Source organism: Kryptolebias marmoratus, linkage group LG17 (assembly GCF_001649575.2).
Source record: "Kryptolebias marmoratus isolate JLee-2015 linkage group LG17, ASM164957v2, whole genome shotgun sequence".
NCBI classification, from domain to species: Eukaryota; Metazoa; Chordata; class Actinopteri; order Cyprinodontiformes; family Rivulidae; genus Kryptolebias; species Kryptolebias marmoratus.
Genome location: NC_051446.1, coordinates 20,841,227 through 20,855,876, shown reverse-complemented (window position 1 = coordinate 20,855,876; position 14,650 = coordinate 20,841,227). Strand labels below are relative to the sequence as shown.

At 42.0% G+C, this 14,650-nt stretch overlaps 1 protein-coding gene across 17 annotated transcripts in view; it reads right to left on the bottom strand.

Annotated features, from left to right (window-relative positions):
• Positions 1-14,650, bottom strand: part of nrxn1a (neurexin 1a) — a 68,773-nt gene that overhangs the window by 10,128 nt on the left and 43,995 nt on the right. For 4 of the 17 annotated variants that reach the window (XM_037980751.1, XM_037980753.1, XM_037980752.1 and 1 more), the window contains 10 exons: positions 13,276-13,302; positions 10,424-10,546; positions 9,882-10,263; positions 8,291-8,481; positions 6,747-6,920; positions 6,377-6,403; positions 5,550-5,669; positions 3,901-4,082; positions 1,945-2,116; positions 918-1,007 (listed from right to left, as the gene is read on the bottom strand). In XM_037980751.1, the coding sequence (XP_037836679.1) occupies positions 918-1,007; positions 1,945-2,116; positions 3,901-4,082; positions 5,550-5,669; positions 6,377-6,403; positions 6,747-6,920; positions 8,291-8,481; positions 9,882-10,263; positions 10,424-10,546; positions 13,276-13,302 (1,488 nt within the window). The remainder of the gene's footprint in view (positions 1-917; positions 1,008-1,944; positions 2,117-3,900; positions 4,083-5,549; positions 5,670-6,376; positions 6,404-6,746; positions 6,921-8,290; positions 8,482-9,881; positions 10,264-10,423; positions 10,547-13,275; positions 13,303-14,650) is intronic. The other 13 variants (XM_025010423.1, XM_025010427.1, XM_025010432.1 and 10 more) reach the window with 6 other exon arrangements.

The window sequence follows — 14,650 nt, the reverse complement described above, 5'->3', positions numbered from 1 at the left end:
CACACACACACACAAGAGTGTTTGAGTGTTACACAATCCACCCCCCTAATGCACGGTGAGAGGATGGGATAGATTAAGCATGGCAGAGCAAATCGAAGCTGTGGAGAACCGTGGAGGAGACTGAGGGAGATAAGAGTGGGAGAGGAGGCTGAGGATGAAGAGGGAGAGAACCGAAATAAAGGAGGAGAAGAAGAAGAAGAAGAAGGAGGCAGCGGATAAGAGGAGTCAGAGGGCCCTGGGAAGACAGGGCTGACAGATGGTTGCTATGGTGATGGCTGTGCAGCACAACATTTTATCTGAAGGAGCAACAGACAGGCAGACAGAGAGACAGAGATGTAGAAAACTGTTGTCACAGCCCTACAAAGCATGCACTGGTTATAAGCTCTAGCACTGCTCACTGTTAAAGGGACTAGAGGCTAATTTAAGCAGCTCTATTGAAGTTTAGGAGGAAAACTTTTACATATTTTTTCAAAAATCATTGCTCTTTTAGTTCAAATTTACATATTTTTTTACATGTCACAATACTTTGCATGTACTTTAATTAGATTACAATTTTTTTCAATATAAATAAATGTATAATCTTTAATAAATGCTTTATTATTTACAATTTGATGATAAAATTAATTTACCAGACGTAATAAAGCATCTTTTATCAGTACTTTTTCTATTTTCTGATTTATTCACATTTAAATCTCTCCATCGTCCCTTTAACCTGATATTATCAGATACACACTAACAAGATACGTTCACAGGCACTAGAGTTTACACAGTATTACACACTACAGCTGCCCAACTTTTAATTACTTAGTTATGGATTTAGATTTTTTAATGTTAGTTGATGGTGCACAATATAATCAACTGTCTTCAAGTTGTATTTTAAGCTCAAAGTTTTAAGGAATTTTAATCAGGGTTTTTACCTTTGTCGAGTAGCCATTCGTCAACTACTCGACCGAGCCGATAGGGGATTCGCTGTCTGGCGAGGGCCAGGCGCTCGTTATCATTGTTGCCTTTAATTTAGAGATGAAAACACAGTAGTAATTACGCACATCCATACGTGGTACAGGAGCTGGATACACAAAGAACAGCAATGAAAAGAAAGTAATGGTCTGCTCATTGTTTGCATGTGGCTGCGTTCAGGTGAAGTTGTTGTTGTTTTTTTTCTTTTTTTTCCACGAGGAGAGAAGTTGCATTGACTACGTTCCCAGTGAGCGGACTCTTACTCTCTGTTCATTGGGCTTAATTTAAAAAAAACATTTCAGGGGTTAACATCTGCAAGAGCACAGGGAAATAATGTTACAGCTGTCACATTCTGAGTTTAGAGTTACATACAGGAAGAACCCTCACACACACCTCACAACAACTACCATTTATCAGTTTTAGCTACCTGCGTTTACCACTTTTAAATATAAAACAAACAAATGTGTAAAAACAGAAACTATATTCAACATGGTACACTTTTTTTTCTTATTTTTTTTTCCTCTCTCTAGTTAAACATTTATCTCAACATATGTTTTTAAATTATTATTTGTCCAAAATTGCACCAACTATTATTATTTTCTTTTATGTGAGAAAAATAACTAACACCTGAATTGACTATTTACAGAAAATTACCTTTAACACTATTTAACAGGCCTGGCATAATACAGCTGACTGCTATACATGGCTATTGTAATCGCTACCTCATTTTATGGTTTAAAAAGTCACGTTTCACGTCAGATCAAACATATTTCATTGCAAACACAATAACATAAAAATAACAAAGTTGCAGTTACTGTATATTTCTCGGCGTCAGTGTTGAAATAAACATGGGAAGAACAGTATTTAATTTCATCAGTCAGGGGGAGGTGGCTGGATTTGGACTGAGGTGTAGTTGGCGCCGCCTCAGAACGGGCGGCGCCGGCATGAGTCAGTGGGGTGGGGTTACACGGGTGGGGCAGGGCCTACCTGAGGGGTACCGCTCTATGACCGGCAGATCATCCAGTTGGAGGGTTGCATTGCCACCACTTCGGGTGAACCGAACTATGTGGTACTTCCCGTCATTGACAAACTTGGAGCTCTCCTCGATGTTGATATCGTCGGTGCCAACATTGAACACCACTCTAATGTTGCCCTTGTCCTGAGGAGGAGACAGACGACGGCGTTTCATCAACAAAAAAAAAACATACGGCGTTTCCCTCGTAATCCACTTAAAACGCAGACAAAATATGCAGGTTTTTCAGTTTCCATGTTGGGCGGCTTTCCCTCCATTTGAAGAACTCTCAGTGAAACGCTCTCCCACCCCACATATTTCAGTGTCTTTGGGTGAAACGCTGAACCTCACCTTGTTCCCAGTCTGCTGAATGTGAATTATAGTGTTAAAGCACATTAACATATGGCTAAAACCTTATCTTCTATTAAAAGCCTAGCGCTCCTTGAAGGAATACATATCATCCGCTGCCTCTCATGCCAGAGTTTTAGACTAAGATCATGAGAAATGAGCCGTTTTGGTCAAACTTTGAAATAACCATTAGACACGAGGAGATCTTACAAGCTAGCTTAACGCTTAGAGCAGCGTTTCGCAAACTTTTTCAGGCTGAGGACCGTTTGACCCATTCGACAAACACTCACGGACCAGCCAACTCGAAAATGCCCACGCAAAAATACAGCGACAATATACGACGGTCCTCCTGGGACTCAACAGCGATGAAAGGATGCTGCTTGCATCACCCCACATCGAGTTGTTGCACCTTCGCCGTTGTGTCGGATGTTTCTTCAACTTTTCTTTGGAGTGACCCAGTCTCAGGCCACTCAGCCCTTCTTATTTTAAACAATTCTTTAGTATCAGCGGGCTAACTGTACGCGTCGCCCTTTCAGCTCACGTCACTTTTAGTTTGCTGAACGGCGTAGATCGGGTTCATTAACACTAAAGTGAAATAATTCGCCGCACGCCGAGTTATTCAGAAGAGGTTTCCAACCAGTAATGATGAAATGCAGAGATTTGTTAGACAAACATTTGTTCAAATATTACTTGATGCCCTCAGATTTCTAAACTGTAACATTCTTTTCGAGCTAATAGAGGAAATAAATTAGTAATAAAAATATATATTACAGAATGCGAACACTGACTGAGGGTGTAAAGAAGTTGTGTACTGAGGCCAACTTTGTTCTATGCTAGATATTCCTAAAATGTGATTATGAATAGTGAGGACAGTTTTAGCCTGTGAGAATGCCTGTCCCTTGTCAAGTCCCTATTTGTGCAACATTTTCAGTAATTGCCAATAAATAAATGTGCCTGTTGTGACTGAGAAACACGCGAGAGCTCGCTGAAACGCAGCTGATTAATGAGTCTGTCAAATAACTCGAACGCGAACACATGACTGAATGGAGCTCTGATGCTTTGTTTGTTCCTGTTTTTCCCCCATAATGAGCAAATACGAAGGATAAAACACCGAGCACTGCGGCTGGAAGAAGTAACGCAATTAATGAACCAATTAAACCAAGTAATGCAAGCATGCAGGAGAGCTGAACACAAACCAGACATAACAAGCTTATTCTGAATGTTTTTTTATGAAGGGGAATATTTTTCAGGCATCTATAAAATTATATAAATTGGAATATTAATTTTAATTACAGAGGATGCAACAAATTGATTAAAAAAGTTAGTTTTTTTCCCCAGCTCAGCACAGTCACTGACTTTTCTAAGAGTTGTTTCTACTGTATGTACTGTAAGTTTCCTTAAATGTCCCTTAGGGTTTTACCCACATTTGACGATGTTACAGCTGGACCGATTCATTGGGTTGAGTGATGAAAGTCTGGTCAATGAAGCAGCGATTGAGTGAATCTGTGTTCCTTCGTGGGCGAGCGACGTGGATAAATGACTCAGACAGAGCTGGAGCACGTGTGGCTTTATCGTGGACTTACTACTTGGAGCTGCAGGTAGTCTCCCAGACCCGAGGCGCTGTCCACTCGGAGCAGGACGGCGTGTTTCTGCTGGGTGCTGAAGCCGAGGGCGAGTCGGTCCGCCCTGGTGCTCGGGCGTTCGTTGGGGGGCCACGTATAAACCACCATGCCTCCATCACGGCCGAAGATATACGTGGTGCCAGCTGCACAACACAGACAAACAAAAGAAAAAAAAAAGCAAACCCAGACGTGTCTATATCTCACAGCGGCTTCAAGTTTTCACAAATCGAATGGTTCTGGTGGCTGTTTTGTGAAATAAATAAATAAAGTTTCGCAAATGGTGAGCATTTGGCAAAATAAAACTGTGGCTTAAACTTTAAATGTCACAGCTAAACTGTTCCTCCCACAGGCTTAAAAAAAATCTGTGTTTTCCCAAGTTACTGCAGGAGGTTGGAGTGATTCACACAAAAACCAACTCATACATTTCTTTGACTCACGGGGTGATAAAACCATTTTGTATCACTTCTGCATGAGACTGTGGAGGATAATTCATTTAAAGAAAATTATGTAGAAATCACTTTCAGTATCTGATTTGAGTAAAACTGCGTATTTGAGCATCAAATCGAGGCGTGCCTTTACAGAAATAGTTTACAGCGCCCTCCTGTGGCGGCTCTAATAAATGCACGCACACAAAAAAGTCTTGGATATTGTGTCTGAAACCTAATGATCCAAGAACCGTGGTTTAATATCTGCAGATATAAAACAAGTCGGAATTTATCCTGCTGTATTTCTTTTACAGTCTAGAGAAGATCAGGGAAAGGACTCATGTTTGAGAAATAGTATGGCATCATGTATTTTACTTTTTAGATACACTTAATCTCAAATAAGTCATCAAATTAAAAGGAATAAACATCACCCGCCGCCTTTCACACCAGAGTTTTAGACTAAGATCATCTTATGTGGAGAAGTGATGGGAGGGGATGACTCTCAGATACTATGCCGCTAAATATTAGCTCCGTATCTGTAAAACTGACTGAGTTTTACCCATTTTTGTATTGGCTAAGGTTGATTAGCTGTTGCAGCCAACTTGAATGGGAAATTCTTTATAGCTGTAAATCCAGGGGGATTATTTCCTGAGAGTTTCTTCAAAATCCATCCACTGGTTCGTGAGATATTTCGCTAACACACAAACAGTTAATGCTAAAGTTTCAAGCAAAGGTTTTGCGGTAATGAGTCGCCCTCAGAGCATGCGTTGTGTTTGACTCCAAGCTACTTACACACCAAATTCTAGCACAATTTTTATAAAACTGACTGAAAAACAACCATTTTTGTGTCGGCTAATGTTGATTAGCTGTGGCAGCCTTTTTGAATTAAACTGACTCCAAAAGATAACTGTAGATGTACATCCAGTAATTATTTCACGAGAGTTTTACTCAAATCCGTCCAGCTGTTCATGAGATATGTTGCTAACAGACAGGGAAAGTCCAAATAATTAATAATAGCCAAATGCTAAACAAATTCAGGCAACAAAAAGTCCACTCAGATGTTGTACCGGGTTTAAGAATAAGCTAAAGAGAACTGTCATAGAATATACAGGTTGCAGTATTGCATTGCTATCAAAACCTCTAATCCAAATAAAAGATGAGGGCAAATAAAAGGAAAACACTCACCATCGTTGCACAGCGGCCCGGCGTATGAAGTCATGCTGCAGTCACAGGTAAAACCCTCCCACTGCTGCAAGCACACGCCCTGATTGGAGCAGGAGTCCTCCTGACACGTGGTGCTGGGACCTGCAGCGACAGACGTGACGCAGTGGAGGCTCGTAAACACTCGGAACAAAGAATAATTTTAAAAAAACAACAAAAAAAACATCTTACTTCATGTTTTCACTGCCACCCAGTGTGAAACATGGGCCTGTTTAAATCTCCCTAACACATCTGGGTCATGATTAGTGGCATTATTGTGACTAGATAGGTTCCTGTATTTAGGATAAACAAGAATAACCCGATCTGGAGTGTTATAAAAGGAAAGAAGAGGGAGGTGAGGTTAGCATACATGTTTAAATGAGTGGGACAGAAGCAGAAGGACCCCCCCCCCCNAAACATAACAGCCGGAGTTATGTTTACATCTCAATACTCCTTCTCCATCATTCTGTCGGCTTTCCCTCCCCGCCTCGTGTTACAGCCACACAGCAGGAGCCGCCTCTGAGATTAGCTCCAACATGAAGGACGGAGGAAAGAGCGCGAAATGATTCAGTGGAGGAGTATTGAAGTTTTGGCTGGGAGCCGTCGGGGGACAGAGGTCGGACGACATGCAGCTAAAGGAGGCGGAGAGGTGGTCTCTAATCAGACTGAGTCACAGAGAGGGGATAAATCAGATCTGACCTTTGACTCTGGATCACCGGGATCCACACAAACACTGAACACCACGGGGGACATTTTTGCACCCTCACACACACACACACACACGTCTCACATGCTCACACAAAGCATTATACCTTGCAAGTCAGCTTTCATCAATGAAACTTTTGTCAGCCAAACAAACAACAGCAACAACAACAAAAAAAAAAGGCAAACAAGCAAAATAAGTTAGATGGTTAGTTGATGCGCACAGATGTCTGTGAACTGCAGAGAGACAGAGAGAGAGAAAAAAACACACAATGTGCAGAAAGATCGAAGGACGGGATGAAAAGACTGAAAGTAAAACTCAAATCGAACGGAGCGAGAGCTGGGTTAGTGGGTTATCCTAACGGCGGAGAGTGCGAGTTAAATAAAGAAACTGAAACTGAAAGAGAAAAAATAAAAATAAAAACAAAAAGCTGAAGGAAGACTGGCTGGAACAGATCCGCCGATGTCTTGGTCGCCCACCTTCGCAGCCTCTCTCCACTTGGCCCATGGTTGCCAAGGCATCGGCCAAAAGGTCCGGGAGCCGGCCATTTAGATCAACTGTTGCTAGGCAACCCTGAAATCCCTCACGGGAGTGGACCAACTTAGGCAGCTCTCGGTACATTTCTTTGGTAACACCCCCGATGTACAGATCACCTGTAAGGCAACATGAGATTCATTATTGATTGACTGAATTATAAAATAGTTTACATTTGGATTTTTGAGCCCGGCAGCGTAAAAACCCAGTCAGTTTGACTTGATAACTTCGATCGATTCTGCATGCTCTTACCCAATAATTTACCAGCACGAAATACGGATAATTGCTTTTTTTAATGAGTGTTTTATAATGAAACAGATACCACTACTGCTAGAAGATACTTAGCTCGGTGCAGCGACTGAAATCAGGAACTAAAGGCAACAGAAAACAGGTTTAAGCTCATTTGTCAGCAAATAGTTGAACTCATAACCCCCTAATAAAGTCTAATAAAGTATCTAATTTGTTCTTAGTCTTTGTACTAATTAAAAAATAGATAATTAGAGAGCTTTAGAGGGGGGTTAATGTTCTTGTTTTCTTTATTTCCCAAAGGTCATAACTTTTCTTTAACCTACTTGTAATTTCAAGACTTATAAGTAATTAATCATTGATTATCACAGCAGCCTTCTATGGTGCACAGGTTGAGAAATTTAGTATTATATCAAGAATTTGAATCTAAACATAGCACAAAAACTAAATAAATGTATGTTTGATTGTTTCTTTGTTGTAATTAGCCTGTTTATTTGCTCTTAAGTAGTGTTGCTTCTGTTAGGAAAAATGCATTTTATGGGTTGAGCAGGAGAGTATAATAAGTCACTTGTTGCCATGAAGAAGTTGCCAAATCTTCTCTGTTGATGCTAAACAGCTAATTCAGCTACTGACTCTTCCTTTGAGCTTCTGGTACCTCAGGTGAGCAACCAATCCCATCTCTCCCCAGTCTGGAGCTGAACTCTCTCCTCCAAGAAGACAATGATCACCTCGACAGAACGGGGGTTTTATCAGAGACTAGCTCCAGAAATTGGGTGTGGAGAGGATGGACTCACCTGCAGTCCTGACCTCAACCCCACTGAACACCTGTGGGATCAGCTTGGGTTTGATTTGTTCCAGAGTCACCAACACAACCAGATTGGCTGACAAATGCTGGTTAAAGAGCAGGATGCCGACCCACAGCGGCGTGTGGAGGAGGTGCCAGGCTGTTGTGGCTGTGTATGGTTCCTCCACATGCCACCGAGGCTAAATTGTTAAACTGCCAGTATGCCTCATTTGTTCAGACTTCAAACATCAAATCCAACAAACAACACCAAGCAAGACTGGCTAGCAGGATAAGCTGTTAGGCAGAGAGGATTTGACGCGTTTTTCACGTTGCGACCCACAAAATGAACTCTGCGGCTCAAACCACAATTGCATTTTTCTAACAAATTAAGGGGAAATAAACAGCAATATAAGATTTAATCAATGAAACATTTATGAACGCTTCAGCATTCTCATGTACCCTTTAAGTCCAGGTTCTTGGCACCCATTGTGGTCTGTGTGGTAACTTTGGTGTCGATCTTGACCGTGTGCAGGTTGTTTGTGTCTCGGGAGATGTGCACATTATGCCAGTGGTTGTCGTTGAGAGGACTGTTGGAGTTGCCCTTGATCAAGTGAGCGCCGTTGCCCAGGTCAGAGATGTAATGAAGGTAGCTGGGGGAGGAACAAAGAAAGGAAAGAAAAGGAAAGGAAAGGAAGGGGTTAAATAAGCGGGAAGGCAAATTAATCGCTCATGTGATGAAGAACAACAGGGTCACACACTTCAGGGCATTATTAACTGTCTTGTACAAGCTTAATTACAAGACTTGAAAACGAGGTGCTTGGCTTGTGCATTTTTCACATCATACATTTAACAACTCGCTTTAACCTTGCTGTCAAGAACTTCTTTTTTCTTTTTTTTTTTGGTTCATCAAGGACAAACTTAAAACTAATCCCACTTTGAGTATTTACATTCATTTTCATTTCTGCTGGACAAACATTTAATTTATTATTGGGTGACAGCTGATTCAGCATTCTCACTTTCATTTTTCTGCAAACATTATGTTATGAATCAATGCATTCAGCTCATCCAGGAGATGGGTGCTGTGATTTTTGGCTTTTGTAACTTTTATACTTTAAAAAACATTTACCTTTATTTCCAAATAATTCTCCTTAAAAATACACTAACTTCTTTTCACTTCCTTAAAAAACTTTGTACTCTTAAGAATCTCCTTCAGCATTCTTGCTCTGATTTTGTCTTCTTAAGCTACTTTTAGCTTTTAGCTACTGTTCTGCTACTTCTAGTTACCCATTTGCAAATTTTAGCTACAAGCTAGCCTTTTGCTACTTTCAGATTATAACAAGCCTTTTGATATTTTTTCATAACATTTAGCCATTTTTAGTTTTTATCTACCCTTTTGCTACTCTAGCTTTTAGCTGCTTTTGGCGAGGCTTTTGGACACTTTTAGCCTTGAGCTAGTGTTCTGCTACTTTAAGTTTTAGCTAGCATTTTGCTACTTTTGGTTTTTAGTTAGCATTCTGCCTTTGTAAGCTAGCCTATTGTTTTGCAACTTTTAGTTTTTAGCCAGCTTTTTGCTACTTTTACCTTTTATCTACATTTTGCTATTGTTGCTTTTGGCTATCCTTTACAACCTTTAGCTTCTGTTTTGCTATTTTTAGCATCTAGCTACTGTTTTGCAACATTTATCTTTTAGATAGCCTTTTTTACATTTAGCTACTATTTTGATACTTTTAACTAGCATTCTGTATTTTTAAATTTTTTTTTGGCTTTCAGCTAGTGTTCTGCTTCTTTTCGCTTCTAGCTACTGTTTTGCTGGTTTTAGTATTTAGCTAGTCTTTAGCTACTTTTACCATTAAGTTAGTGTTCTGCTTCTTTTAGCTTTAACAGCTCGGTTTTACCTTCTTCGGCTGATTTCATTTGGCAGCCAGCATTCACACTGCAGTTTCACAGAAAATGCAGTTTCTCCAGTTTTTATATAAAGATCCACTTTCTGGATTCTGCACAGACTCACAAAGTTCTGTAAATATCACACGCACCCGATGACTCAGCTCACCCTTTAACCAACTCTATGACTATGAAGTCGTTGCCGTCGCCCCTGTTGAACAGAATTAGACCATCGGGGGACGTCGTCTTGAACTGCATGAAGAGGTGCATGGAGTAGTAGGCCTGCAGCGTGGGCAGCGTGACGAAACTGGACCGGGAGCGGAAGGTGATGGGGTCGGCCACAATGCTCTTATAGCCGATAACGGCGTTGAGCTCGCAGTAGTCGATGTCGCCGTTCTTGCACAGGTCGATGTAGGGCATGCCGTTCAGCGCCAGGCCCTGAAGGTGGCCGATGAAATTGGAGGGCACGGCGGGCATGAAGCGCTTCTCCGTCACGATGCCCGTCTCCACATTGTGGAACTCGAGCTGGGTGTGGTCGCCCGCCATCTGACCTGGTGGCAGGGGGGGTAAACTTCAGAGGTGAGGGCTCTGAACACATCAGTTTCAAGTGGAACTGGTCCGTACTAACGCTCATTCTAATCCCGCACATGTCCAAGCAATGCAGAAACAGCTTTACTGGTACGACTGCGAATGTTATGCTGCAGTGGTTACCTTCAACAGGCTGCAGGTCGTCCACGGTGAGCTTGAGGCTCTTGCCACGTCGGACCACCCTCACCGTGTGCCACTCATTATCATTGAGGCCCGACCCAGCAAAGATGGTCTCAGGGCCTTTACCTACACATAGCCCAGAGCATCGTTACCACAATGCACAAAGACTTGGAGAGAAACAGAGTTATAGAGACAGGAAAAGAAAACCAGAAAGAGATATATAGAGAAAAGGTGAAGAGCCAGGAATAAAAAAAAAAGTGAGGACAGAAATCGAGGAAATGGAAGCGAGTTGCAGAAGGAATCATACATATCCTGGGGAGACAAACACCTCCGTGCCAACTCACACAAACAGACAGACAAGTCTCCTTGAAGATAAAGCAGAGAGAGACAGATGATGTGACACAGATAGGCAGAAAGATTAGCATAAGTGAATGCTTTGGGTGCCTAAGATGGAGACTGTGAGTCACAACAGGCCCACGCTAAGACAATCCATCTGTGAACAGATTACACCACCATGATGACCACCTACAACCCACACATGCACAGACTGCACACTTGCACCCTCTTGACCACCCATAAACCCTCCAACCTCCACACATGTTCGTGCTGTTCGACGTGGAAGCGTTATTTGTGGTTCTTCCAACAAAGCATGCAATGCCGCCGTGGGCCTCAAGGTGGCACTAGACTCACAGAGGAGTGTCAGAGTGCTCTCCAAGGTGCTGACGTGCAGCAAAATGAAGGAAGCTGTGATGTCTTCGCATGATGTCTCTCTCTCTCTCTCGTTCTCCCTCTCTCTGCCCATCTACAACCTCATATCTTCACATACTTGACTGCACACATTTGACAGACTGACAGCGTCCCCTTGCTCTACACTTTACAACCACCCCTCCAACCTTGAACACGACACCCGCCACCTCCTAACACACACTCGCACGCAGTCCCCTTTCCTTCTCCAAAGCGCTCTTGGCTTCAGAACCGTGACTGAGTCTGCTTACAGTGACCTATAGGAGGTAATGACGAGTAGGGGGGGAGAGAGGGAAAAGGGGAAGGGGGCGGGAGGTGAGAAGTAAACTGACCCGAACAGATTCTGCTGCAGAAAATGTCAAGCATGTCTACATCAATCATGGAGGCTCGCAGGCAGCAACACACAAACACAAACACACACACACAGGTAGAGGAAAGATGCTGACGCACAAACTTAATTAAACAAATATGAGAAGTTGATCAAAATGGAAGTGGCAGCGTGAAATAGACGAGCACGCGCTGGCGAGGCTAAAAGAGTGTGTTGTGCATTAAGAGAGGACACAGGGTTCCCCTGAGGAGACTCAGCTGTGCTCTGGGCAAAGCATCTCATCCAGTTACCATGGATCACTGCTTAGCACTGAGTAAGGGAAGAGAATATGTGTATGCTTGTTTGAGTCTATGCCTGTGTGTGTGTGTTTTTTTCCACATGTAACTGAATACTCAAAGAATGAGCGGGCTGATGTGAGAGCGAGGCAGTGATCTGTCTCAACCTGGGAGCAGGGAGAGACACGAAAGCAGACAAACATGCACCTATTTTAGGTAAGCGTTAAAAGGGCATCAGGCACGATGAGCTGAGACTAATGAAGAGCCAGCCTGCACCCCGTCAGGTTTAACCAAAAAAACACAAGAGAGGTTATTCGCTGCATTGGAAACACAAATCAAACCAATTGAGGATTAGAAGAGGAGGATAATGAGAACAAAGTGGGGGGAAAAAAAGATTCATAATTCATTAGCTCTAAATAACAAACTGCGTTTGTGAAGGATAAGCCTCAAATCTCTGCAATGCTAAGGCTTTTTTTTCCTCTTTTTTTTTGACTGCTGAGTGGACTATTTCAGTGGCGCCTGGCTGTTAAATAAATTTTTTTCCTCCTCTTTGAATATGATATGTATAATTTATTGCATGCACAGTGTGCCAGAAAAGTGGCTGCCTACTGAAATCTTCATTGAGACAACCGATCTAAAATTGGCCAGCAGACATTCGGAATAGCAACAGCGCTGTGTGGCTAGTAGGGGTTTCTATGGCAACTGCAGTCGTCCATTTCACCACCTCCTTGCCGTCACCGAATATTCGCCCCTCTCTGTCTCGCTCGCTCTCTGCGGTCGTGACAGAAACTCCACGTGAGGGAATTAAACTTCATCAGGGATTCGGCTCCGCTCGCAGAGGGACGAGCACAAAAACACACACACACACACAGGAAAACACACCCAGACAACACAAAGACACAGATGGGCAATGAAAAGAAGCACTCGTTCAAAAAAAAAAAACTCCCCTAAAAACAACAAAAAGCAAAGAAAACAACCACGAGATGAAGGTGTGTTAACGAAAGATGGAGGGATAAGAAATGTTCTTTTTTTCCTCCAGCATGAAAGAGACATAATTAGCCTTCAGCTCTGAACATTTATCTACCTGCTACCTCTCCTTGCACACTTAAGCTCACTGGAACACAACCTACTCAGATTCTCTCCTCTTCCTTTTGTTTCCACTTTCTTTTCCCTTCCCATCAACCCCTACCGTCCTCGTCTTCCGTCTATCCTTCTTTGCTAAAATGGCCGACCTAGAAAACCCTGGCCCTCAGCAAAAAAAAATCACGCCTCTCCTGCAGTGTAGCTACACACACACACACACACACACACACACACACATATCTGCACACGGCCTCATGGTACAAAGATATGTTGAATAAGAGATTAAGATGAAATGAATGGACATGACAAAGGGAGTGAAAAATAGTCGAACACATTAACAGCACTCTCCACACACACACACACACACACACACTGAAGGAGGAAGAGGGAGGGGGAGGAGTTAGGTGAGATGGAGGATCACTTACTGGCTGTACAGTTTATCCTGATACAGTCTGGAGGGAGAGCAGAGCAGAGGGTTAATGCTGCACACAAAGACATATGCTCTCCACGCCCTGGGGACGCTCACGCCGACACACCCTGCACGGTTTGGTTTTTGTAAAAACAGCCGCACGCTGCTGAGAAAACGCCTTCGTTTGTTATTAGGGAAGCAACCAATGCAGTTTTCTGGCTTGAATCGGATTTCCGATTCCAATTTAGTCTGTTTATTTACAATTGGAAGCATACTAAATACATAAATATATATTTTTGCTAATTTCTGGATTGTTTTGAAGATCTTACTGTGTTTATACACCCTAAATTTTCTCCTAAATGGCACTGAGTTATTGAGCTTTATCGCTTCATCTCTGGAAAACAAAAGGACTAGAATGCTTCAAGTTACAAACCCCTCAGGAAATAAAGTACGGTGTTATAAAGCAGTCCTTCTACCCCTATGAAAGCACAAAAAGCATCACTTTTTGGGGAAAAAGCTCTCTGATTTACTGATAGATGCACTAGATTGTTCTATCATTCATTCGTTTAATGGCAACTATATGCATGGGAAATTATAGCTCGATAATCATAACAATTAGACTGTTTAATATTTATTTAAATTTGAAGATTAGAGGTCTTACAAAGCAAGTTGAAGTTGAAAGTCCCCTGTTTAAGAGGCAACTACAAAGAAAAAAGTCTGTATATTACAGAGCTTTAGAACAGTTACCTTTTATTAGCATCTTTTAGCTCATGTGCTTCCTTACAGATATTACAGCCATAAAGCCAGAAAGTTACAAGAATCCTTCTTTCATAATTTATCTCGTAATCTGTAAATAATGTAAATCTGTAAACCTTAAGTACGTTGCCCTTCAAGCTCTGTCATGTAAAATTAACTGGCTTCAGGACGTTAGGAGAATATTATTGTTTATATTTATGCTTAATATTGTTTATTTATGTTACTGAGCTGTAAAGAGAGCAGCAAATATACCTTCATAAATAAAGAACATAGCTACGGTGCCTTTAAAGTTAAAATAAAGTTGTATTTTTGAGTGTTTTTTATACCAGTCCAGTGGAAAATTGTCCAAGCAATCGTCGCTTTTCTTTGTGTTTTCTTACAGCAGCGTGCAGCAAATGTCTTTTTTTTCAGATTTTAATCTTTTTGGAGGGGGTTAAATGTGGAGAAAGGTCTGCCATTTTTAAATTTGTGTGTAGAAGCAGCATGCCTATAGGCCTTTTGGTCAGCAGCCCAAAAGCAGCGGGAGACTTGAGACGGGTAACGTGTGTCAGTTTGTCTCGTGACACCGAACACATCCCAGCAGTTTAGTCGCCCGTTTAGAGGACAAATCTTCACATACGGTGGGAAAATTCAGC